Genomic DNA, 27,282 nt, shown 5'->3' with positions numbered 1-27,282 from the left:
CTGAGTAGGTCTACCACATACTACTTATTTGCACACAACCACTAAACCCAGTAAGAACCACGGGGAGAAAGGCCAAGAACAGCTCTGAAAAGTAAAGGAGACGGGAAAGGGGCCCAGCTGTAGTCTCAGCTCCCCGTAGGCCAGCGGAGCCAAGTCAGCTGGGCTACACAGCCAGCCGCAGGTCACCCAGGGCCAGGGAGGCCGCCTCAAAAACTACATCAAAGGAAGGAAAAGGAATCCCATGGAAACACGACTGCTGTTTTCGGAGGAAAAGAAAACACGCGCAGGCGTGAAAACATGACCCTCCTCGACCCCCGTCCTCCGCAGCCGGCCCCTGGCACGGCCTGCGCATGCGCGCAGGAAGGACTGAGGACCCGGGCGGAAGTGGAGTCCCGGGGACGCTTTAGGGAAGGTGCCTGCGGAGTACACGGACACTCGCGGCGGGTAGGCCTCTCGGGGCCGCCATGAGCCGCCTCCGGGATGACTACGACCCCTACGCGGTGGAGGAGTCGAGCGACGAGGAGCCGGCTCTGAGCAGGTGGGCCGCTGCCCCGCGGTGTCCGGCCGGGCCTGGCAGGCCGTTGGCTCCCCGCGTCTGCGGAGCCCGGGCGCGCTGTCGCCCGCTGCGCTCGCAGGCGCCTCGGGATGCCTGGTGGAACTGCCCCGTCTCTGAGTGCGGGAGGAGGGGATGTTCCGGAATAACGGGGCCCGAGGCGTAAATCTTCAGACGGAACCCTGCTTCTTACTGTTTAATAGCACTCAGACCGAAGGCTTCGCATTTTTAAACCGAAATTCAAGTGCGCGACAGTGTCCTAAGTTACTGAGGACCACAGCACTTGGCATGAACTGCTCATCTTTAAGACTGTCAAATAGAAATAAGGGAATACTGAATAGACTTTTTTTTTTTTGGTTATGATAGCGATAAATACAAAATTCTTGTCTTCCATAAGTTTACTTTATAATGGGGGAGATGAAGTGCATATCTTCGAAGGCCTTCGTAGATGATGACCTGTGATAGGCACTGACGAGTTCCATGATGAAAACAGTATGAAAATAAAACAGTATGAAAATAAAAAGTGATAATTGTGGAAAGGGAGTATTTACCCTTTTGAGGGAACTTGTAGTGTTTATACATATGTATAAAACTCATCCATTTCTTCTTTTTTCTTTGCTGGGTAGTCAACCCGCAGTTTAAAAAAAAAAATCTTTATTTTTGTTTTTTGAGATAGGGTTTCTCTGGGTAGCCTTGACTGTCATGGAACTGTAGACCAGGCTGGCCTCGAATTCACAGTGATCCTCCTGCCTCTGCCTCCTTGAATGCTGGGACCAAAGGTGTGCACCTGGCTCAACAGTTTTAGTTTTTTGAGTCAGGGTCTCAGTTGGTAGTTCTGCCTGGCCTAGACCTCACTCTGTAGACCAGGCCTCTGCTTCCAAGTGCCGGGGTTAAAGGTGTGGGGCCCGCTATCTGTTTTGTTTCTTCCTATGTTAACCTAGCTTTTAGAGCAGTGGTTTTCAACCTTCCTAATGCTGTGACCATTTAATACAGTTCCTCATGTTGTGGTGACCCCCCAACCGTAAAATTATTTCATTGCTATTTCATAACTGTAATTTGCTATGTTATGAATCATAATGTAAATATCTGATATGGGACACTTTGGGGGTTGAGAACCACTTGAGAAGATTTATCTTTTGGGGCCTGGGAAGATGGCTTAGCTTGTAAAAAGCACTTGCAGTGTGCAAGCCTGAGAACCCAAGTCCTATTCCCCTGAGCTCATGTAAAAAGCTCGATGTGTTACCATATGTCTTTAAACCTGGCACTCCTTTGGTGAGATGGGAGGTGGAGACAGGAAGCTTTCGGACCAACCAGCCTGCACTGCACTGCCAGAAACGAGACCCTTCCTCAGCAAGGCAGAAGGCAAGAACCAGTTTCTCAAGGTTGTAGTCTGACTTCCAAATGCAGGTGCACACATAAATACAAATGCTGTATGAATACTAAAACAGTGGAGATGCAGAACATTGTAGCATTACGAGATCCCTCTTACTGCCTATAAGGATGCTAGTCTCCTTTTTCTCTGCTCTTGGTACTCATGTGGCTGGCCTCAAACTCACTGCACTCTCTCTGCCACCATGTTGGCCCTTTTTAACCTTCCTGTCTTCTAAGTATTGGGGTTAGAACTGTGCATCGTCACTTAGCTCCCGTCTTGGGGCTCTTTAGTAGTCACTGTCAGTTCTTTATTGCCCTTGTATCCTACTGGACCCTGTGATATCATTAGTCTTTTCTCCACTCGTCATTGTTAGGAATGTTATATAAGCGATGTTCTCCAACCTCTGACATGGTTTTTTTTTTTTTTTTTTTCCCTGGACATTTAGCTGTGTGGTGTATATTGAACAGCCCCCTCCCCTTCTTTTCTGTGCTCAGGATCAGACCCAGGGCTTTGTACCTGCTAGGCAAGTGCTCTGTCACTAAGTTACATTCCAGAGTATTGGGGTTCTCTCTCTCTGTTTTTTCTTCTTTCTCTTTGGTCTGTAGAGGCAGGATTTCTCTGTGTAGCCTTGGCCGTTTCTGAACTAACTGTAGACCAGGCTGGCCTTGAACTCCCTGTACTGGGACTAAAGGTGTGTGCGCCACCCTCCCTGCTGAATCTGTTATCGTTCCTGATACAGGGTCTCATGTGTCTCAGGCTGGTGGCTTCTGATCCCCCTGCTTCTACTTCTCAAGTGCAGGGATTACGGACACTCACAACCACATCTGTTTGATGTGATGTTGGTGCTCACACCAGCCTGTGCCTACCAGCCAATCATTCTACCAACTCAGTAACAGCTTCAGCCTTTAACTATTAGCTATATAGTTCATATTGCCTTAGAAATGTCATAGACATTTAATTTGTTCTTGTTTTGCATGCCTGAGGATATTCTTGAACTCTTCACCCTCTGGCCTCTTAAATTCTAGGATTGCAGGTGTGTACCACCATAGCTGGTTTAATTCATTTAAATACTGTAAATCACATTTTAAAAATTTTGTGAAGCCAGGCACAGAGGTGTGCCCCTGTATTCCCAGCACTCAGGGAGGCAGAGGCAGGCAGATCTCTGTGGGTTCAAGGCTAGCCTGGTCTACAAAGCCAGTCCAGGACAGCTAAGGCTACACAGATAAACTGTGTCTCGGGGGAAATTTTTTTTTTTGTCTGTGTGAGCACATGGGTGCCATGGCACATGTGGAGGTCTATCCTTCCATGTGGGTCTGAGGAATTGAATTCAGGTCATCAGGTTTGGGGACAAGCACTTTACCTGTCGCTGAGCTATCTTTCTGGCCCTGACTTAATTATTTTTTGTTTGATTTCTCCTAATTACTTACTTATTTTATTTTTAAATTTATTACAGTTTATTCACTCTCCTAATTATTGTTATAATTCTGTGGGTAAGAAACTGACAGAAGTTAGTTAGGAGAATTTGAGTGTAATTTTCTTAGGGCTAGTGATGCAGCTCAGTGGTAGAAGTCCTTAGTGTGCATGAGGCCTTGGGTTCAGTTACTAGCACCAGGAAAACAATCACTGTACATAGTCTCTGTAGTCACAGTTTTCTGTAGTACTGTGTCTTTTAAATTATGATATTTAATTGTTAATTAACATTTTATACTGATGTAGTAACTATTTTTTGTTTGTTTTGTTTTTCAGGACAGGGTTTCTTTGTGTATCCCTAGCTGTTCTAGACTCACTTTGTAGACCAGGCTGGCTGCAGACTCATAGAGATCTGTTTGCTTTTGCTTCCTGAGGGCCAGGATTAAAGTTGTGTACCCCCAGGCCCGGTTAATTATATATATGTGATGTGTGTGTGTGTGTGTGTGTATTATTTGTTTATTTGTTTTACTTAGATGAGTGCTCTATCTGCATGTACACCTGCATGCTAGAAGAGGGCATCAGACCCCAGTAGAGATGGCTGTGAGCCACCATGTAGATGCTAGGAATTGAACTCAGGTCCTCTGGAAGAGCAGACAGTGCTCTCAACCACTGAGCCACCTCTCTAGCCTCCATATTTTTTTTATTTTGTTGTAGTCCAAGAATAGTTGCACAAACCATTCAGACAACTGATCTCAGTCAGCTATGGATGGTTTATTGAACACAACATCTCAAGATTGATCATGGCCAGGAACACAGAGGACTCAAGAGCCAAACTGTGACACTGGTCTGCTCCTCAGGCTTTTTATAAGGAAAACTGCATCCAAGTTACAACCAGGTAACAAATCCATAACCAGGTGTAGGAAACAAAGCATAACTAGATAACAACCAGGTAGCAAGGGGAGGGCAGCAGGACATCATTTTGATTAGCTAGACAAAGCAGGTCTAACTGACCTTCAATTTGATTGGTTCTGCATTTGAGGGACTTTATAGAGTGTTCAGCTAATAAAGTATACAAAGTTTAAGAAATAAAACCATAGAGCCATAATCATTGGAAGGCAGAGCCTGAAAACTTGAACTTAATTTCACCTTATAATCAAGATGGAGACTAAAAACAAAATGGCTGCTATTATGCTATGCTAAAGACTGAAGCAGGTCTCAACAATGTAAGTAAATTCTCAGTTTTGTGAAGTCAGCTTTTTTAGTTGCTAGAATTATGAATTGGTAACATGGTATTGGAAAGCAGTGTGATAATACAAGACAGCAGAAAGAGCTGGAAAGATGGCTCAGTGGCTAAGAGCATTGGTTGTTCTTCCATAGCACTTGGGTTAGCTTCCCAGTACTCACATTGTAAGTCACAACCATCTGATTGTAGCTCTGGGGGATCCAGTGCCCTTTGCTGGCCTTTGTGGCTCCAGGCAACACAACTGATACACAGTTACACTTACAAGCAGAACACACACACACACAGACAGAAGATCAGGCTGCACTTGTGGCTCATGTCTGTAACTCAATGTCCAGGAAGCAGAGTTAGGAGGATTGCTGCAAGTTTGAGGTCAGCTTGTTTCTATAGTGAGTTTCAGGTTATCCAGACCTATGTAGTGAAATCCTGTCTCAAAAACCCAAAACAAGACAAACAAAAAAAAACCCCAAAACAAACAAAACAAAAAACCAGAACTGAAAATAATAAGGATTAGCTGATCTGTCTCCTGTTAATGACCATTGTTGTATGTAATATGATAGGTGTATCAGATGTAAATTTGTAAAACCTAAAAAATTGCTGTTGAGCAGTAAGATGATAGAGTTTTTAGTGATTGTGTTTTATTTTGTGGTGTTATACTTCAAACTTAGGACCGCACATGCTACATGAGTGCTCTACCACTGAGCCATATCCCAGCCCTGGTTCTAATTTTTTTTTTTTTAAGACAGGGTTTCTCTGTGTACCATTGGCCGGACTCACTTTGTGGACCAGGCTGGCCTTGACCTCACAGTGACCTGCCTGCTTCTGCCTCCCTGAGTGCTGGGATTAAGGGTGTGCGCCATCACACCCAGTAATGTTTTTATATTTTCTGTGCTTTAAATGTATGGTAGTTCTGATGATGAAGTGGATGTGCTTTTACATGGAACTCCAGACCAAAAACGAAAACTCATCCGGGAATGTCTTACTGGAGAAAGTGAATCATCAAGTGAGGATGAATTTGAAAAAGAAATGGAAGCTGAGTTAAACTCCACCATGAAAACAATGGAGGACAAGTTATCCTCTCTGGGAACAGGTACACTTTGCACTTAATTTTCAGAGATATCCTGAAGAGGATTGCGTTTTTTGTGTCTCTAGAATTTTGTATAGGTGCTTAAGAATCTCTGTGTGTGTGTGTGTGTGTGAATGGTGCTGGTGTTGGGGTTAAGCCTGGGTCTTAATGTTTGCTTGGTAAATTGTTGTACTACTGAGGTAGAGCCTCACTTCTTTTAAATTTTTGAGACAAGTTCTGGGTGCGTTACCCAGTCTGGCTTGAACTCACTGTAGCCTCCGTGATCCTTCTGCCTCAGCCTCCTGAGTGACAGATCCTCACCACCAAATTTGACTAATACTGCACTGTTAAATGAAGGGATGAATGTGCTTGGCAGTCTGCCAGTTCTCTTTGATGACTAACCTGTTATGTATTATTAATTAGGTACTATTTAGTAGCAAGTCCTGGTATTATTTCCTTCTGTAGTTAGAATAAAAACCACAGCTGGGTGAGGTGACACATGCCTTCAGTCCCAATACTTCAGAGAGATCAGGGCTAGGTTGGTCTACAAAATGAGTTCCAGGTCAGGCAGCGTTACATACAGAGAAACCCTGCCTGGAACAAAAAAACAAACAATTTTAAAAAACCCAAAAGGCATACAAGAATATTTTTAGGTTGTGATGGCAGATTTAATGGTGTATCACTACAAATTCCTATGTCTTTGTAGTGGGTAATAAATAAACATTTTTGTTTTTAGATCTTTATATATGATTTCCTTGACTTGAAATTGGTTTGTGAAAGCAAGACTGGTCAGAACTGATTTTTTTTTTTTTAAGATTTATTTATTTTTTACTTATGCAATGTGTGTTAGCATGTACACCTGCACTCCAGAAGAGGGAACCAGATTTCATGTATAGATGGTTGTGAGCCGCCATGTGGTTGCTGGGAATTGAACTCAGGACCTTTGGGAAGAGCAATCAGTGCTCTTATCCTCTGAGCCATCTCTCCAGCCCCAGAACTTATTTTCATATTGGTCTGTGCTGTAACCTGAAGAACTGGAAGGTGTAATTGAGGCACAGGAAGAGTCAGGGCCACAGGTGTGTGATGACGTAAGCTGGAGGAGGAAGTGTGTACTCTTGGCTCATCTCACTGCTTACTGCCCCTTACTGATTCAAGACGTCCTTTCCTGTTCTCCATTTGTATTGTGTCATTAAAAGGTAACAACACGTATGCTGAAAACCTGGAAATATGCATTTAAACCTCAGTTAGATCTATGGGAAGGGAAAAAGAATGCTTTTCCCCTAATTTGGTAAACTCATCAGGGAGTGATTCCCTATAGGTACATAGGGCACAGAAATCAAGTAAGTTACTGGGATAAATAAGAATATTTTACTATACAAATGAGTTATGAATAAATTAACACTATTTGAAGTGATGGAAGTATATGTGGAGGCTTTTTTGTGTGCGTGTGTGTATCATCTATGGTTGAGTTTGTAAATTTCACTTCTGGTTTGGTAGGGTCTTCCTCAGGAGTTGGCCAAGTGGGAGGAGTTACAGCAAAGTACTACGATGAGGTATATTTCGATTCTGATTCTGAGGATGAAGACAAAGCAGGTAAGAAACATTTTGTTTAGCAGGTGTATTTTATGAATAATATTTGCCCTAACATTTATTTGATGTTAGATTTCCCCTCAGTTTTATATTTGAAACTTCTATGTTAATGGTGTTTTGCCTGCATGGTTATCTGTGTGCACCATGTGCTTGCCTGGTGCAGGCCAGGAAAGGGTATTGAATTCCCTGAAAATGGAGTGATAGAAGTTAATGAGCTGCCGTGTTGATGCTGGAAATCCAATCTGCGTCCTTTGGAAGAACAGCCACTGTCCTAACTACTGACCCATCTCTTCAGCCCCTCTCTTAATTTTGTGTTTAAGAAACTATAGCCTCAGCCAAGTGTGATGGCACACACCTTTAATCCCAGCACTCAGGGAGGCAGAGGCAGGCAGATCTCTGTGAGTTTGAGGCCAGCCTGGTCTTGTAGCACATTCAAGGTCTATGTAGTAAGTTTAAGTCCAGAGCTACACAGTATGACTCTGTCTCAGAAGGAGATTGGATGCTATTGATGGGGTGTGTGTTGGGGGAGTGGAACACAACAGGACTGAGAAGAAAGGCGAGGGGTACAGATATGTGCATTCATTTACAATAGCACTTCTCAACATGTGGGTCTCCCTTGTGGGTGGACCGATCCTTTCACAGGGTCGCCTAAGGCCGTCGGAAAACACCTATTTCCTGTGGTCTTAGGAACTGAGATACACTCCTCTATCCATCTCCAGGCAGGTCGGCCCACATACGAGTACCCGGTGCGAGGGCATCATCGGGCCAACCCCATCATGTACATGCAGATAGAGGTGTGTGTGGTAGGGTTGGCGCCTTGTTGTACTTATGCGGCCAGTCACACACGTGCAGAGAACAGCTACTGTGCTGAAAGCAGCGGTATTGGAGGTAAAACGACACTTCATGAATTAGAATTACTGGGTAATGTAAAATCATCAACTTCTGCCAAAAAAAAAAAAGATTCTGAACCGGGGAACTTCATCTGGATTGGTTTTTAGATTCAGCTGTGGTTGACGTGAATACTGCCCCCTTGTGACAGCAACAGGTATGGTAAAAAACAAAACAATGGTAAATCCTAGGAAACTTGATGAATTGTGTTGACCAAACTATGCCATTTATCTTTTGTGTTAGTAAAGCTATTGTGATATCTTATTTTCATTAGAAAACTGTCCCATGACAATGGATCACATAAAGAAAAACATTAAGAAAATACAGCGAGGATTTTTTACTGTATGGTTTTACTTTAATAATTACAACAGGAGTTGAAAAACTACATGTTATTTGTTGTGAAATTCTATCAGCAGAATCTATGAAACCAAACAAACTAAAATGCCATTTTGATAGCAAGCATTGGAGCTTTGCCAACAGGGGTACCAACTATTTTAGAAGGAAAGCAGATGGACTCTAGAAAGCCTTATCTAGCCAGGCAGTGGCGGCACACACCTGCAAGCCCAGTACTCAGGAGGTAGAGGCAGGTCTATGTGAGCTTGAGGCCAGCCTGGTCTACACAGAGCTCTAGTGCTAGGACAGCCAAAGCTATACAAACTGTCTCAAAAAGAAAATTCATATTTGGTGGCACTCAGAATTGCCAGAGCGATGAAACAAACCTCATATCTTTGCTCACATCTTTGCGGATTTCCTGTTGCCATTGTTGGAGTTATGATCAGAGTAGAATTTGTCACACAGTCGAGTGCAGTACCTTTATCTAATGACACTGTCCATGGAAGAATAGATGACCTGGCTGCTGTTATTCTTGATCAGGTAGCCCAGGAAATGAGATCTGCTCCACTTCCAGCACTTGAGCTTGTTGACGCTACAGACGTTGTAGTTCACAGTTACTGGTTTACATGGTTATTGATGATGGCGACTTTACAGATAAACAACACCTATTGCACACGGTGTGTTTGACACAGTTGATTCGTTTCTGAAAGCGTGTAAGATCTCTTGGGAAATGTTTGTGGTGTTTGCACACAAGGTGCTGCAACTGTGCTAGGATGTCCATCTGGATTTCCCAGTGAGTGAGTCACCAAAAGTCATCAGAACTCACTGATTCATCAGCAGTTCTAGCAGCGAAGATGCTGCCGTGGGAGTTCCCAGAGGAGAAGTGTCTTTAGGTCTGTCAGTTTTGTAAACAGTTTTATAAAAGTCGACTGTTTTCTCAGCTGCAAAAGTTAGATACACTTGGACAAAGCTCTGATAGTTCATACTGAAGTGACATGGCTATTGAGAGGAAAAGTTTTTGAGCTTTATGATAAACTCAGGATGTTTTTAAATCAGAAAACAAAACTACAGTTCGAAGCACTTTTCAGCAGTAGTAGTGAATTGCAGAAAAATAGCTTACTGGGTTAACATCTTTGCCATCTTGAATGTGTTAAATTTATCACTGATGCAAGGACTAAATGCAGCATGCCTTGATTTGTCTGAAAAGATCTAATCGTTCCAAATGAAATTTTAGCTTTAGCAAAAAAAAAAAAAAAAAAAAGGATAAAAAGAAAATGTACATGTTGAATGTCTTAGCTGCTTTCTTTGAGGAACATGACCTTAAACCAGACAAAAGGATTGGGATGATAATTTCTGTGAAAGAACCCTTGTACATGCCTGCAGACAAAATTTTATCATATTTTCCAAATCTGCCTGATACCCCATTTGCCCTTGCCAGAAGCCCATTCATAGTAAGTTGAAGGTGTTCCTGAGACAGCACAAGAAGGGTTCATTGAATCTACCAGCAGCAATAAAAGCACTCATTTTTCCACAACACCAGTTACAAAAGTCTGGGTCAAGTGTTTGCAAGTGATCAAGTAATCCTGTTCTGTCTGAGACTGTATTGTGCCTTCTTTCATTCCCAACAACATATCTTTGTGAAACGGGGTTTTCCAGCTTATTGCTTATCAAATCTAAATACAGAAGACTTGTGAAAAAAACCATTCCCCCTTCACCTTCTAGACAAGGTTTCTCTGTTTAGCCCTGACTATCCTGGATCTTGTTCTGTAGACCAGGCTAACTGCAAACTCAGAGATCTACCTGCCTCTGCTTCCTCAGAGCTGGGATTTAAGGTGTGACATCACCACCCCCAATCCACCCAGGGAAAGAAGCAGTCTTTTTTTTTTCCATAATTTTATTTTTCTCATTAGTTACATTTTGTTAATTCTGTATCCCATTTGTATCCCTCATTCTCTCCCCAGTCCCACCCTCCCTCCCTCATCTCCTCCCTGCCCCTTTCCAAGTCCACTAATAGGGGAGGACCTCCTCCCCTTTCATATGACTCGCTTTTGTCAGGTATTTTCAGGACTGGCTGCAAAGTCCTCCTCTGTGGCCTAACAGTACTGCTCCTCCCTTGGGAGGTGGGGAGGTCAAAGAGCCAGTCATTGAGTTCCTGTCAGAAATAGTTCCTGTTCCCCTCACTTTGGGAAACCAATTGATTACTGAGCTATCACGGGTCACATCTGAGCAGAGGTTCTAGGTTTTATCCTCTCATGGTCTTTGGTTGAGTGTCCATCTCAGAAAAGACCCTGTGCCCAGATACGTTTGGTCCTTGTGGAGCTCCTATCCTTTCCACATCAAACTCCCCTTCTTTCATATGATTCCCTGCACTCTGCCGAAGGTTTGGTTATGAGTCTTAGTATCTATTTTGGAGCACTGCTAGGTAGAGTCTTTCAGATGCTTTCTGCGGTAGACTCCTGTCATACGTTCAATGCATAGCCCATTTGTCTTTCTAAATTAGGATAGATCATCATACCCCGTGTCCGCTTTCTTGATTATCTTCTTTAGGTGTATAGATTTCATTATGTTTATCCTATCTTTTAGGTCTATATAAGCAAGTATATTCCATGTTTGTCTTTCTCCTTCTGGGATACTTCACTCAGAATGATCTTTTCTAGATCCCACCATTTGCCTGCAAATTTCATGATTTCCTCCTTTTTGATTGCTGAGTAGTATTCCATTGTGTAAAAATACCACAATTTCTGTATCCATTCCTCCGTTGATGGACATCTGGGTTGTTTCCAGGTTCTGGCTATTACAAATAAAGCTGCTACAAACATGGTTGAGCAAATGTCCTTATTGTGTACTTGAGCAAATTTTGGGTATATGCCTAGCAGTGGTATAGCTGGGTCTTGAGGAAGCGCTATTCCTAATTGTCTGAGAAAGCGTCAGATTGACTTCCAAAGTGGTTGTACCAGATTACATTCCCACCAGCAGTGGAGGAGGGTTCCCCTTTCTCCACAACCTCTCCAACATGTGTTGTCATTTGTGTTTTTCATCTTGGCCATTCTGATGGGTGTAAGGTGAAATCTTAGGGTCGTTTTGATTTGCATTTCCCTAATGGCTAGTGAGGTTGAGCATTTCTTTAAGTGTTTCTCTGCCATTCTATATTCCTCTACAGAGAAATCTCTGTTTAGCTCTGTTCCCCATTTTTTAATTGGATTACTTGGTTTGCTGCTTTTCAGCTTGAAAGAAGCAGTCTTAACCTTCACACTGACACACAGGCTTTTTATGCAAACTGTCACAAAACGTATCAATGTAGTTTACTGTTGTTATACTAACACTGTTACCCATTGCTACACCATACTTCAAGACAAATTTCACTTATTTGTAATTAGAAATAAATATTTCACAATATATAGTTACATATTGTTTTTGTGATTAATCACTATGCTTTAATTATGTTCAGTTTATAACAATGAAAATACATCCTGTATATCATATATATACATTATGATTCATAACAGTAGCAAAATTGTAGCTATGAAGTAGCAATGACAGTAATTTTTTGGTTAGGGTCACCACAACATGAGGAACTGAATTAAAGGGTTGAATGAAGCATTAGGAAAGTTGAGAGCCACTGGATTAAAGGCATGTATCACTGTATCTGGCTGGACATATACATGTATATAAACATATACATTATGTGTAAACATACACATTTTTATACATATATGTTTTATTACATACTTTTTTCCTTTTTCAAGATAGGGTTTCTTTGTGTAGCCCTTGGCTGTCCTGGAACTTGCTCTGTAGACCAGGCTGGCCTTGAAATCAGAGATCCACCTGCCTGTGCCTTCCTGGTGCTAGGATTAAAGGTGTTTGACACCACTGTCTGGCTCTTATGTTTTTATATTTACCTCTACCTATTTGTTCTATATCAGGGTACCCTCCACTCATGGAGATCCAGCTGCCTTTGTCCTGCCACCCCCCCATTCCACAGTGTGTTGTGGGTTATTAATATTTAATATTGATTTATCTTTTAGTTAAACAGCAGTTGTTCCTAAATCAGCTGTATACCCAAATCGCCACACAGAGACTAGAATTTATTTAATTATCCTAGAGGACAGTGCTGGGCAATAGTTACTCCATTCTAAACCTCCAGGCCCTCTCATTCAGATTTCCTACATTATACTTGCTTTTAGTCATATCTTAGGTCTGGTTCATTTTTCCTCAAAGTTTGAAGCCTTTCCCTGCGGATCTCTCTTCTCTCACTCCTCCCACTTGCTTCTTTCCCTTCCCTCTCTGGGCCAGGATCTCCTGCCCTATTCTCTCCATTGCTCAGCATTGGCTGGATGTTTTATTGACAATACAGAGAACAAATGGTGGCATGTTTACACAAACTTGAGACAGGTGATGCTTAGAATAAACATCACAATGCAGTGTCCAGATTGAAGCCAGATAGTGGGATAGAGAAATCAGCATTTGAATGAACAAGGGTAAATTGTATACATTCCACAAGAACATTATACCAACAACAGTGCTGGGATTAAATGTGTGTACCACCATATCTGGTCTAAAAGCACATTATTTTTTTCAAGACAGGGTTTCTCTGTGTAGCCCTGATTGTCCTGGACTTCACTTAACTCTATAGACCAGGCTGGCCTCAAACTCAGAGATCCACCTGCTTCTGCCTTCCAAGTGCGGGGATTAAAGGTGCCCGCCACCATCACAGCCCAGCTAAAAGCACATCTTGTAAGTCTACTCTTTTTGTTTTACATATTCTGGGTACTCAAGAATGTTAGACAAGGGGCTAGGGCACTGGTTCTCAACTTTCCTGTTACCGTGACCCCTTAATACAGTTCTCATGTTCTCCAGCCATAAAAATTGTTGTTGTTGATACTTTGTAACTGTAGTTTTGCAATGTTATGAATCATAATGTAAATATTTGAGTTTTCTGATGGTTTTGGTGACCCCTGTGAAAGGGTCGTTCAACTTTCAAAGGGGACACAACCCACAGGTTGAGAACCACTGGGCTAGAGCAATGGCCCAGAGGTTAAGAGTACTTGCCTTTCTTGCAGAGGGCTTGGGTTCAATTCCTAGAACTCAACATTGCCCTAACAGCTGTCTGTAACTCTAGTTCCAGAGGATCTGGGGTCCTTTTTTGGCTTCAGCAAGTACTAGGCATTCATGTACTTACATAATTCAGGCAAAATACTCACATACATAAAGTAAAAAACAATAAACTTAAAAATTACCATTTGGTTTTAAAATATTCTTTGTTCTAATTTTAGTATTGATTTGAGAGATGGTCTTAGTGTAGCCCTGTCTGACGTGGCAATCACTGTGCAGCACAGGTTGGCCTCAAAGTTGTGACATTTTCATGCTTCTGCATTGCAAATGGTAGGATTACAGGTGGGAACCACCATTGTCTAGTTTAGTAATGTTTTATGTTTGAGAACTTGTGATGAGCTTATATGTGAAAAGTAGATCATAGGAATAAGGGTGGAGCTCACCTGGTATACACAAAGCCCCAGATATGATCCCTAGCAGTGGATAAGCTGGGTGCAGTGGCACACGCCTAAAATCCAGTATGTGGGAAGTGAAGGCAGGAATTTCAGAAGTACAGGATTATCCCAGGTTACATAGTGAATCTGCGTAGTTTAGGCTACGCAAGATGCAAATCACATTCTTAACAGTCTTTTTTTTCTTAATTAAAAAATTACTCTGTATGTGTGTGTGTTTATGGGAGCTTATTCTACAATTTATGTGTGGCTATAGAAGACAACTTGTGAGAGTCATTTCTCTTCTACCATGTGAGTCCCAGGGATTGAACTCAGATTGTCAGGCAGGGTGGCTGACATGTTCACCCAGTGAGTCATCTTGACCTTCTTCCTTGTGTTCTTCACAGGGTCTCATATAGGGTAGGCTGATCTCAGACTTGTTCTGTAGCCAAGGATGACCTTGAGCTCAGGATCCACCTGTCTCAGGCTCCCAGGCTCTGGGGTGACAGATGTGCCCAGGTAGTTTTAAGTGTTGTTTTTTTTTTTTTGTTTTTTTTTTTTTGTTCTTGTTTGTTTTTTCTTTTTTGACAGTGTAGTCTTGGCTGTCCTAGACTTGCTTTTGTAGACCAAACTGGCCTTGAACTCACAGAGATCTGACTCCCTGAGCCCAGGGATTACAGGTGTGCACCACCACGCCCAGCTTAAGTGGGTTTTTGAGACTGAATTTTCATTATCTGAATTTAGCCCTTTGGCCTCCTGTATCTTTTATTTTAGTGTCTTAATTGGACAAGACTCTTATTTGAGGATAGCTTTATTTAATTTTATGCATTTTGGGGAGTAGGGCTCTTGTGGCCAGGGTGCTCTGGGACTCATTGAGTGGCTCAGGCATGGCAGTCCTACTGCCTCAGCTTTCCAAGCCTGGGAGTGCTGGCTAAAGAGACGCTTTAGGCACCTTTCAAAGATAACGTACATAGAATAAATACACAGTGTGGGAAACAGGAGCATCATTTTGTATAAACTTTAGACATACTGATCCATATTCTTAACCTTTTAAAAATTAGCACAAGTGACTAAGAAAAAGAAGAAACAACACAGGATTCCAACAAACGATGAGTTGCTCTATGATCCTGAGAAAGATAACAGAGACCAGGCCTGGGTTGATGCGCAGAGAAGGGGGTAAGAATTTAAGTCTATATTGACAATCTTTTTTTTTTTTAAAGATTTGTTTATTTATTATATCTATAATATTCTGTCTGCATGTACACCTGAATGCCAGAAGAGGGCACCAGATCTCATTATAGATGGTTGTGAGCCACCACATGGTTTCTGGGAATTGAATTCAGGACCTTTGGAAGAGCAGCCAGTGCTCTTAACCTCTGAGCCATCTCTCCAGCCCCTTAGACTCTTTTTGAGAAGGTCAGAGTGGCTTTTCAGTACTTTCCCCTTTACTCTATGTACACTTGTTTTTATGCAAACACACCAAAAAGTTGGAGGAGAAAAACTTGAATGCTTTATTTGAAAATAACCAGCAAATTTCAGTTAGACAATTTTATGTATGTATGTATTTTTTTAACTTATTTTTTATTTATTATAGTTTATTCACTTTGTATCCCAGCTGGAGCTCCCTCCTATATCCCCCCCATCTCTCCCTCCCTCCCTCATCTTTTCCCATGCCGCTCCCCAAGTCCACTGATAGGGGAGGTCCTTCTCCCCTTCCCTCTGACCCTAATCTATCAGGTCTCATTAGGACTGGCTACATTGTCTTCCTCTGTGGCTTGGTAAGGCTGCCCCCCACTCAGGGGGAGGTGATCAAAGAGCCAGCCACTGAGTTCGTGTCAGAGACAGCCCCTGTTCCCATTACTATGAAACCCACTTGGATACTGAGCTGCCATGGGCTACATCTGTGCAGGGGTTCTAGGTTATCTCCATACATGGTCATTGGTTGGAGTATCAGTCTCAGAAAAGATCCCTGTGCCCAGATTTTTTGGTTCTGTTGCTCTCCTTGTGGAGCTCCTGTTCCCTCCAGGTCTTTCTATCTCCTCCTTCTTTCATAAGATTCCCTGCACTCTGCCTAAAGGTTGGCTATGAGTCCCAGCATATGTTTTGATACCCTGCTGGGTAGAGTCTTTCAGAGGCCCTCTGTGGCAGGCTCCTGTCCTGTTCCCTGTTTTCTCCTTCTTCTAATGTCCATCCCATTTGCCTTTCTGAATGAGGATTGATCATCTTACCCAGGGTCCTCCTTCTTGCTTAGCTTCTTTAGGTGTACAGATTTTAGTATGTTTATCCTATATTATATGCCTAGTATCCACTTATAAGTGAGTGTATACCATGTGTGTCTTTCTGCTTCTGGGATACCTCACTCAGGATGGTCTTTTCTAGTTCCTACCATTTGCCTTCAGATTTCATGATTTCCTTGTTATACTGGGTAGTATTCCATTGTGTAAAAGTACCACAATTTCTATATCCATTCCCCGATTGAGGGACGTCTGGGTTGTTTCCAGATTCTGGGTATTACGAATCCTTTTTGTATACTTGAGCATCTTTTGGAAATATGCGTAGGAGTGGTATAGCTGGATCTTGAGGTAGCACTATTCCTAATTTTCTGAGAAAGCGCCAGATTGATTTCCAAAGTGGTTGTACAAGTTTACATTCCCACCAGCAATGGAGGAGGGTTCCCCTTTCTCCACATCCTCTCCAGAATGTGTTGTCACTTGAGTTTTTTATCTTAGCCATTCTGATGGGTGTAAAGTGAAATGTCAGGGTCGTTTTGATTTGCATTTCCTTGATAACTAAGGACGTTGAGCATTTCTTAAAGTGTTTCTCTGCCATTCGATGTTCCTCTATTGAGAGTTCTCTGTTTAGCTCTGTACACCATTTTTAAATTGGATTACTTGATTTGTTGCTGTTTAACTTCTTGAGTTCTGTATATATTCTGGATATTAGTTCTTTGTCAGATATAGGGTTGGTGAAGATTCTTTCCCAGTCTGTAGGCTGTCGTTTTGTTCTGACGACAGTGTCCTTTGCTTTACAGAAGCTTTTCAGTTTCATGAGGTCCCATTTATTGTTGCTCTTAGAGCCTGTGCTGTTGGTGTTCTGTTCAGGAAGTTGTCTCCTGTGCCAATGAGGTCAAGGCTCTTTCCCACTCTTTCTTCTAAGTGGTTTAGTGTGTCTTGTTTTATGTTGAGGTCTTTGATCCATATATATGTATTTAAGAAAGGGTTTCTCTGTGTAACTTTGGCTGTCCTGGAACTCACTCTGTAGACCAGGCTGGCCTCCAACTCTAAGATCTGCCTGCCTCTGCCTCTCTGAGTGCTGGGATTAAAGACACATGGCACCACCACCCGGCGGAATAAACAGATTCTCATGTAACCCACATTGGCTTCAAAACGTAATATTTAGTTGGAGCTGGCCTTAAATTCCAGCTCATCCTGCCTCCACCCTCTAAAGGCTGTCTACAGTGACAGGTGTGTCTCACACAACAATTAGCTGTTGGGTTATTGATGAATCTAAACTGTTATAGTCTCTTCACTTAAGAAATGAAATAACTTTTTATTGTTCTTGTGAGACAAGCTCTTGCTATGTAGCTCTGGCTGGCCTGGTACTCATTCGTGTTGTCCTGGCTAATTTACAGCAATCCTGCCTCAGCCTCCTACAAGCTGGGATTACAGGTATGTGCACTATACCTGGCCTTCCCTCTCAACCCTACCCCCATGGTACTAGGGATTGTTTGAACCTAGGCTCTTAAGCATGCTGGGCAAATGGATCACTGAACTGTATCCTTAACCCCCATTTTCCTTTTTAAAACAAGGTCTCAGGAAGTTGTTCAGACTGGCCTTGAAGTAACTCTGTAGACCAGTGAGCCTGGAACTTGCAATTCTTCTGCCTCAGCCTCCTGGGAAGCAGGAATTATGGGCCTGTACTGATAAACTAAGTCCTTCCTTCCTTCCTTCCTTCCTTCCTTCCTTCCTTCCTTCCTTCCTTCCCTCCTTCCCTCCTTCCCTCCTTCCCTCCTTTCCTCCTTCCCTCTTTCCTTCCCTCCCTCCCTCCTTTTTTTTCCAGACAGGGTTTCTTTGTGTGTAGACCAGGCTGTCCTGGAACTCATAAAGAGATCCTCCTGCCTCTGCCTCCCAAGCACTAGGATTAAAGGCGTGTGTCACCGTGCCTTTGGTTTGGTTTGGTTTGGTTTCTTTTTGGTCTTTTCAAATTAACTTTTCCCATATAGACAGGTTTTAACTTTTTTTTTTTTTAGTTTTTTGTTGTTATTGTTGTGAAGATAGGGCCTTAAAGTCCCAGGGCTACTCCTGCCTCAGCCTCCCAAATGCTGGGATTATGCATGTGCACTAACATGCTTATTTTATAATTTTGTTACTTTGAGCATCTAAATTGTTAATTTTATTTTATTTTGGCTGCTGTGGAACTATGTAGACCAGGCTGGCTTTGAGTACACAGAGATCTATCTACCTCTGCCTCTCAAATGATTGTTGTTTTTTTTAATCCCAGATGCTGGAATTAAAGGCTTGCCTCACCTTGCAGGCCCAAGAGCAAAATGTGTTTGAGGTTCATTTGCATCTGAGGTTCAACTTCTTTCTATGGCTGAGCAATGCAATTGAATGTATGTATCTCAGTGTTTTGTCCACTTGTCCACCAAGGGACATTTGTGTGGTGTCTGCCTGTGGCTGCCATGAACAGTGCTATCAGCACAGGTATTGGGCTGAGTCCCTCGTTCTGTCTTTGGTTACGAACTTAGGAGGGGCATGACAGGATCTGGTGGTGATCCTGTATTTTCACTTTTGTGTGTGGTGCTGGAGAGGGAATTCAAGCTGTTGTGCGTGCTAGGCAAGTGCTGTGCTGCTGAGCGTCACTCTCAGTGCCCAGCAGGCTTTGCTTCCGTCCAGACGGTGTCTGTTTTTCAAGTCTAGAGGATCCACATTGCTGTGGGGTCCTTCAGCTTCTGTTCTTCCACAGTGTCCTTTCCCTCTTCCTTATTGACTCCTGCGATGCTTTCCCCAGTGTCTCCGGGTGTTCAGTTCCTGAAGCTTCCTTCATTTTGTTTTCTGAGGCAGGATCTCCTAGGAAGCGTAGGTTGGCCTGGGATTTGCTGTGTTAGCCCAGCCTGGCATTAGGAGCTTTTGCTCTTCCTGCCTTAGCTTTCTGGATTCATTTTACTTTTCTTTCGTTTGTTCGTTCGTTCGTTCATTCATTTTTTTGGTTTTCCAAGACAGAATTTTACTTTTTACCCTGGCTGTCCTGGACTCAATTTGTAGACCAGGCTACCTCGAACTCACAGAGATTCACCTGCGTCTGCCTCCCAGAGTGCTGGGATTACAGATGTGCACCAGCACATCTGGCCATTTATTTATTTTTAATTGGTTATTGGTCTGTGTATCTATGCAGGCATGCTTGCTCAGGTTAGTGGACAACTTGTAGGGATCATGTGAGTTCTCCAGCTTGAACTCGGGTCATCGGGTTAGTGCCAGCATCTTTACCTGTTAGGCTGTCTTACAAAATCCTGCACCTTTACATTCTGAGACATGCTGTCGGCTGAACCTTGAGCTCTGCTCAGCTGGCCAGTGACCTCCAGTTATCTGCCTGTGTCCATCCTGTGTCCCTGCAGCACTGGCCACGGGCTCGTGCTCTGTGCCCCTGTACATTTTAAGTGGGTGCTGGAATCTTAGCTTAGCTCCTCACATTTGCACAGCAGCACTTTTCTGACTAAGTCACTCCCCAGGCCTCCTGCCCCTCTTTTTGTGTGTTTTGAGACGGTATTTCTTTCAGACTGGTCTGGAGCTCACTGTGTGGTCCAGGCTGTCTTTGAATTTGTGGTCTTCTGTGTTGTCTCACTAGTGCTAGGATTACTGGTCTGGGCTGCCTTGCCTGGCCAACTGAAGTTCTTGACTGCAAAGGTGAAAATATTTTCTTAGAGTCTCCTTGTTTTTGGCATCTGAAGTATTTTGAAGAGTCAGGTGTGAGAAACTTAGCTTCCTGTTAGCATTCACCTGAGATTTTCCTCACAATCACAGTAACGTTATGGTTTGTTAGGTTTAGCTTTTATGAGACAGATCTCATTTTAGCTCGCACTGGCCTTGAACTCTGTAACCTCCTGCCTCTGTCTCTATAGTGCTGGGATTATAACATCCCACCAAACTTTCTTCTTTGGAAGAAAGCTACTGTGTCTACTCCAGGCTTGAGTGAGGAGTTAGGTTCCTTGAGATTTGATTCTTCTTTTTTTTTCTTTTTTGAACCACCCCCTTCACTTTCTGTTTCTGCAGGATGTTTCAGATAGATCTTGTAAACCATATCCCTAGAGTTAGCCATTTCTGTTAGAGAGATGGCTCAGTGGTTAAGAACACTCGTTTCTCTTATAGAGGACCAGAGTTTGGTTTCCAGCATCCACATGGTGGCTCTTCACCGTCCTTAACTCCAGTCCCTAGAGATCCCACACTTTCCCACACCAGACATGCATGTAGTACACTTAGACACATGCAGACAAAACATACTTAAAATACACCAAAGATGTAAGTAATGATAATGAAGCAGTTAGCCATTTCTCTGCACAGTGGCATTAGAAACCAAGATTTGGTTGATTAATGTATTTTTCCTTCTCAATTTTATTTTTCTGTTTTAGCTATCATGCTTTTGGATTACAGAGAGCACGTCAGAAACAACAGCCCGTTCCGAACAGTGATGCTGTTTTGAATTGCCCTGCCTGTATGACCACACTGTGCCTTGATTGCCAAAGGTAAACGTATCACATACACACTAGTGAGTGTGTCCCAACCTAAAGCAGATCTTCCTGAAAACCAAACAGCTTCGTGGCTCTCTGCTTAAGTCATGTTCAAGTAAAAATTTATTTGACAAAAATGTAGAAAAAGTGATAACTATGATATATGATATAGTTGCAGGAATTTAAAGAGCAGAATTGGTTTTATTCAAGTGTATAGTTTGCTAAAAGTTCCTCTCTCTGTGATGCCTAAAAAATAGGAGTGAGAGCAGGGGTTCAGCTAAGTCAGAAACAGGGTGATTGAGCAGAGAGCTAAGGCTGAGTTGGCTCCATACCACGTGGGTATGTGGCGTGTTTCAGTCTGATGTTAACTGAGAAAGCAGAACTAGCCAGGTGGTGGTGACACACATCCTTAATCTGAGCGCTTGGGAGGCAGAGGCTGGCCTGGTCTATAGAGGGAGTTCCAGGACAGTTAGGCTACACAGAGAACTCTGTCTCAAAAAGTCAAGAGAGAGTGACAGAGTGCAAAACTGCAACAAAGCCCCCCCCCCCAAAAAAAAGCAGTTTCCACTTACACAGAACTCCATATCCAATTCAAGCAGGAGCTTCTTAGTTTTTTATTAGTGTTAATCCAGAAGGAATTCAAGGCCTTGCAGAGTAAATTTCTGTTTTCCATTCCCTGAGTAATGGAAATGAAGCTGAGCCCGTTTCTCTGTCACTGCTCTGTTGCTGCAGGGACCCTTTTGTTGCCCAGTGTAGTGATGACAGCGTGTTCCTTTGAGATGGGTTCTCACTGTGCAGCCCTGACTGTCTTTGCACACCAGGCTGGCCTTGCACGCCCACCTGCCTCCTAGGTGGGTGACCGCAGGCCACTACTAGACTGCGGGTTTTTTCAGTCAGAGCCTCACCATGCAACAGATGGTCTGGCAGACTTGCCCTTCCTGCCTCAGCCTTTTTGAGTGCTGGGGTCACAGGCATACTGCACATGCCCAGTGAGCTGGAGCGCTGTGGCTCCCAGCAACAATTAATTCTAGATTTATGTTAGTGTTTAATTCTAGATTTATGTTAGTGTTTAATTCTAGATTTATGTTAGTGTTTAATTCTAGATTTATGTTAGTGTTTAATTCTAATTTATGTTAGTGTTTAATTCTAATTTATGTTAGTGTTTAATTCTAGATTTATGTTAGTGTTTACCTGCCTGCGTGTGTGTGCACCATGAGTGCTCCTTAGAAGGCAGAAGATGGTTGGAACACCTAGAACTGGAAATTAACAGACAGTTGTGAGCTGCCACGTTGGTGGGAAGCAAGCCTGGCTTCTCTGAGGGAATGAGTGCTCCTAGTGGCTGAGCCTTCTCCGTAGTCTGTTCTTTTGTTTGTTTACTTAGTGTGCGCGTGTTTGCACACGTGCTGTGGCATATGTGCAGGTCAGATGACAATTTGTGGGGAGTTGGTTCTTTCCACCATGTAGGTTCTGGGGATTGAAATCATAACCAAGCTCAGGCCATCACATTTGAAGCAAGCGCTGTATCACTGAGCTGTGCTCAGGGGACTATTTTTTATTTCATTTTTTAATATGGAATGCTTCAGAAATGTGCATGTCATTGCTAGGCATGATGCTACAGGCCTTTAATTACAGCACTTTCAAGGTAGGGGCAGGAGGATCTCTCTGAGTTCAAAGCCAGTCTGGTTTACATAGAGAGTTCCAGGACATCTAGAGCTGCCTAGAAAAACTGTTTCTCAAAAAAGAAAAAAAAATTTCATGTCATCCTTGCACAGGGGAGATGCTAATTTTCTCTATATTGTTCCAGTTTTAATATATGTGCGCAAGGGACAGTTGTTAAAATTTGTAATTATTAGTGTAATTATTAATTAATAGTATTTCAAACTTTTGCTGGCATGGCGGTTCAGGCCTATAACCCCAGCATTTGTGGATTGAAGCTGGATGGTTGTTGTAGGTTGGCTACAAAGTGAGAACCAGCCTCAAAAAACCAAAATGGGGGCTAGAGAGATGGCTCAGAGGTTAAGAGCACTGGCTGTTCTTCCAGAGATCCTAGCAATCAATTCCTAGCAACCACATGGTGGCTCACAACCATCTATAATGAGATCTGTTGCCCTCTTTGGGCATGCAGGTGTACATGCAGATAGAGCATTAAATGAATGGATAAATGAATCTTTTAAAAAATGGTCTGGGAAGATGGCTTAGTGGTTAAGAACACTTGTTGCTCTTATAGAGGACTCATTCGAATGAATGAATGAATGAATGAATAATAAATCTTTTAAAAAATGGGCTGGGAAGATGGCTCAGTGGTTAACAATAGTTGTTGCTCTTGTGGAGGACTCAGGTTCGGTCCCTAGCACCCCGAAGCCAGGTAATCCAACAACTTCTGATCACTGTAGGTATCAGGCCTGCCTGTCATGTACATACAGGCAAACACTTAGACACATAAATTGTTTTTTGCAAACAAAACAATATAAACATCAAATAATTCAAGACAGAAGTTTAAGTTTCTGATTTTAATTGAAGTGTCTGGGTATCATGTTATCTTAATTTATACTACTTCCTCCAATTTGATTTTAGATTTGAGCCAGTTAAGTTTGTCTGTATATATAGAAAGTTGTTGTTTTTGTTGTTGAGGTTTTTGTTGTTGTTGTATTGTTTGTTTTATGAAACAGAATCTCACTATGTAGAGTAAGCAGGCCTCAAACTTTGGGCAGTCCTTTCTCATCTCTAATGTACTGGGATTCCTGGATCCTGTAAAAGTTCTCTAGAGTTTGGTTCAAACTGAACAGAACAGCACATGCCTGTAATGTCAGTATTTGAAAGATGGAGAGAAGGATCTTGAATTCTTTTTCTTTTTCTTTTCCTTTTTTTTTTCTTCTTCAGTTTTTTGCAAGTCGAGGTTTCTTTGTGTAGCCTTGGCTATTCTGGCCTCGTAGACACTAGGCTGGTTCCCTCCCTGAGTGCTGGGTTAAAGGCAGACACCACCACACCTGACTCAGAGTCCTGAATTCTAAACTTACTGTAGCTACATATCAAGTTCAAGCTCAGCTTGGATTGTATAACAAGACCTTGTTTTGAAAAGATAAACTTTGAGGTCTGGCTGCATGGCCTAGATGATGAAGGTGTGACTAAGCCTGACAGTCTGAGCTCCATTCCACTCCAACAGCCACATCATAGAAGAGAGCAGGCTCCCTCTCAGTTCCACAGAGACTGTGATGGCTGCCCGCCTTTCCAGCTCCCACCTCCACAGATCCAGAACTGGCATGATGGTGCACACCTGCTGTCCCAGACTAGGAAAGGCAGAGGCAGGAGAATCGGGAGTTACATAGCAGGTTTGAGGCCAGCTCAGGTTATGTAAAGACCTGCCTCAAAAAAATCTTAAATAGTGTCCATCAAGTTCCCAGCAACTTTTTTTTTGTCTAAGTTTAAAAAACAAATTTAAAAACTTTTGTAGAAATAATTTTTTTTATGGGATACAAATCGTTTTTCCCACTTTATTTTTCAAAATAGGGTTTCTCTGTGTAGGTATGCACCACCACTGTCCAGCTTTTCCTCTTGATTTTTGTTGTGATGGGTATAAATGTTTTGCTTGCATATGTATGTCTGCGCATCATATGCGTGCAGTAACCACAGAGGCCAGAATAGGTGAGCTGCCGTGTGGGCAGTGGAAATCGAATCCAAATTTGCAAGAGCAGCCAGTGTTCTTAACAGCCAAGCCATCTCTCCAGCCCCTAAAAATTGTTTTTAAAGCAATAGAAAAAGAACCCAGAGCTGGAGAGATGGCTCAGCGGTTAAGAGCACTGGGTGTTCAGTGGCTCATAACTATCTATGATGATATCCGGTGCCCTTTGCTGGCCTGCAGGCTATGTGTAGGTAGAGCACTGCATAAGTAATAGATAAATCTTCAAAAAAAGAAAAAGAATCCAGTTTTATACTCAGGTGGCAGAGGCAGGTGGGCCTCTGAGAGTTCCAAGGACACATAGTGAAATGTATCCTGTCTTAAAAGAAGGAAAAAAAAAAAGTATATTTTAAAACCCTTCAGGGTTGGAGCCAGGCATGGTGGCATATGCTTTTGAGCCTGGTAGTCAGGAAGCAGAAGCAGGTGATTCTCAGTGAGTATGAGGCCAGCCTAGTTTACAGATGGAGTTCCAGGCCAGTCAGGGCTACACAGGGAGACCCTGTCTAAAAAAATAAAAATAAAAATAAAAATAAATTTAGTGCTGGAGATTAAATCTCAATTGTGTATTCTTTTCCATTGAACTATATCCCTAGCCCAGCAATACATTTCTACTGTATTTATTTATTTATTTATTTTTTTGAGGCAGAGTCACTCTATGTAACCCTGGTTGTCCTAGAACTCACTATGTAGACCAGGCTGGCCATGAATTCACAGGAGATCCCCCTGGCTCTGCCTCCCAAGTGTCGGAGTCGAAGTTGTGTGTCACTGTGCCCCACTGACATTCCGTTTAAGGAATTATTTCTCCATACGTGCCTGCAGTCTCATTATTGAGTGGTTGAGACAGGAGGATTGTGAGTTTCAGGTTAGCTTTGGCTGCTCCATCTCAAAAAATAAGTAAATAAATAAAAGATGCTCCACTTTGTAACAACGTTTTCAAATTTCCTTAAATTTATAGTTCATTCCCTTATCCTTCCTTTGGTGGATATTCATGTAGGTTTTGGTGTTCAAAGTCAATCTAAAATTGACAGCTGTTAAATCCAAACTCTCTGTTTCATTCTGCTTCTAGGCATGAATCCTACAAGACTCAGTACAGAGCAATGTTTGTGATGAATTGTTCTGTCAACAGAGAGGAGGTTCTAAGATACAAGAATCCAGAAAACAGGAAGAAAAAGCGAGGCATTAAGAAGATGAGGTCTAACCCCGAAGATCCCCCAGAAACAGAAGTGGAAGAAATCTATCACCCTGTCATGTGCACAGAGTGTTCAACTGAAGTGGCAGTCTATGACAAGGATGAAGTCTTCCATTTTTTCAATGTTTTAGCAAGCCATTCTTGAACAGTATGACAAGTAACTGTTCAGCGCTGTGTATAGGGCAAATATGCACTCTGCTTTCCTCTTTCTACTCGTATCATTCAGTGACGTTGCGCTATTAAAACAGTATTTCATCTTTAGGAAAAGGAATGGTTATCAACCTCTATCTCTTCTCCCTTTTTTCTTTTTAATTTTCCCATGAGTGATGATGGGACTGATTATCCAATCCATTTCTGATGATTATTTGGAGACTTCTGGGTTTCTTATTTATTAAATTAGCTTCCTAGAATTAAACAGTTTTGCAATAAGTTTTTGTTTCTTAATGTTTGGTCCTTTTTTTATTGTTATAAATAAAATACTAGAGGTTGGGTATCTAGCTTGTCTTTGCTACTTTGTGGGTTCTTCTTTTTTCTACCCTTTACCATCCCCTACCTCCACCACCACCCATGGTCTCAGCCCATCACTAGATAGGAGAGAAAGAAGGATAGAGGGGAGAGACAGATCTCTGAATCTAAAATCAATCTTTCTTTCTTTCTTTCTTTCTTTCTTTCTTTCTTTCTTTCTTTCTTTCTTTCTTTCTTTCTTTCTTTCTCTCTCTCTCTCTCTCTCTCGTAGCTGGTCTTTGCTACTTTGTAAGTTCTTCTTTTTCCCACCAGTTATCCCCCGGTTTCCCCCTATCACCAGATAGGAGAGAAAGATGGGGGAGGGGAGAGAAAGAGATCTTTGAATCTGATTTCTTTCTTACTCTTTCTTCTTGATCATGATTACTAATAAACTACAGACAAGCCCCTGAAAGACCTACAACCACCAACCCTGCCTCTTGGGGCCCTAGCATTTATATACCCTCTGAAAAGTTCCCGGCATTTCAAACACAGGAACTGTCTCCATCTGCCTCTGCTAGAGCATGAGGCAGATCATAGTCAGCTGTTACAAAGCGGCCACATATCCCCATGCCTGGGATGAAAATGAAAGCATGTATTTACGATATTCACCAAAATTCCAGAATTCTCACCAATTGGCTCCTTACAGAGAAATGAGTTTCTATGGTTGACAAGATGGCTCTGCACTTGGCATGCAAGCCCGACAGCCTGACTTCAGTCCCTGCATCCATTTGTGGAAAGAGAGAATTGAATCTTGAAAATTTTTCCTATGACTGACCTAAACACGTGCTTCAAATACTTGTAATTCAAGAACTTGAGAAAGACGAGAAGGGAAGAAGGAAGTTAGTTTCAGTGTGTTCGTTTTTAGAATATGTTGGTGTGTATATGGAAGCAATATAGGTGCCAAGTTTAATATATGCGTAACATTTTTAGTTTCAAATTAGCACATGGTACTATGTTATAGAGCAGCACTGCCAGTCTGAGGAGCGTAACCTTGTCTTACCATATTCTAGCTTTGTAAGATTTTGTTATTTTTATTGCAAGCCCTACTTCCTTCTCAGATTCTGTAACCACCCTCCAGCGCGCCTCATCCTCCTGTCTAGTGGGATGTTCTCAGTATCCTATAAAATCACCTGGAGAAAATATTAAAAGCCTGCTGTTGGGGGTGATCTTTTTATGCACCGTGTAAGGAATGTATATTCAAATGCTGACTTACGTACCAGCAGAGAGCTGAGTACAGGCAGAACTTTGTAATGT

The 27,282-nt window shown here is 42.4% G+C and overlaps 1 protein-coding gene, 1 long non-coding RNA gene and 1 pseudogene across 3 annotated transcripts; 2 read left to right on the top strand and 1 right to left on the bottom strand.

The window, feature by feature from the left end:
- Window positions 1–359: 359 nt before the first annotated feature.
- Eapp (E2F associated phosphoprotein) lies at window positions 360–26,021 on the top strand. 2 transcript variants are annotated; one of them, XM_021662575.2, is made up of 6 exons: window positions 363–538; window positions 5,484–5,665; window positions 7,139–7,234; window positions 14,997–15,111; window positions 20,561–20,674; window positions 25,402–26,021. In XM_021662575.2, the coding sequence occupies exons 1-6, from the start codon at window positions 465–467 to the stop codon at window positions 25,667–25,669; spliced, it is 849 nt and encodes a 282-aa protein (XP_021518250.1). In that variant the 5' UTR covers window positions 363–464; the 3' UTR covers window positions 25,670–26,021. The 2 variants fall into 2 exon arrangements, with proteins under 2 accessions (XP_021518251.1, XP_021518250.1); XM_021662576.2 differs by lacking the exon at window positions 14,997–15,111 and having other exon boundaries at window positions 360–538; window positions 25,402–25,436.
- Window positions 7,245–9,727, top strand: LOC132655229 (uncharacterized). Its single transcript, XR_009592961.1, has 2 exons — window positions 7,245–8,119; window positions 8,230–9,727. It is a non-coding gene; the product is annotated as an uncharacterized LOC132655229 (long non-coding RNA).
- LOC132655502 (U6 spliceosomal RNA) lies at window positions 22,395–22,487 on the bottom strand (annotated as a pseudogene).
- Window positions 26,022–27,282: the final 1,261 nt, after the last annotated feature.

This window comes from Meriones unguiculatus, chromosome 7, assembly GCF_030254825.1.
Source record: "Meriones unguiculatus strain TT.TT164.6M chromosome 7, Bangor_MerUng_6.1, whole genome shotgun sequence".
Classification (NCBI taxonomy): Eukaryota; Metazoa; Chordata; class Mammalia; order Rodentia; family Muridae; genus Meriones; species Meriones unguiculatus.
The sequence above is the reverse complement of the archived record's forward strand: the minus strand, read 5'-3'. Positions and strand labels throughout refer to the sequence as shown.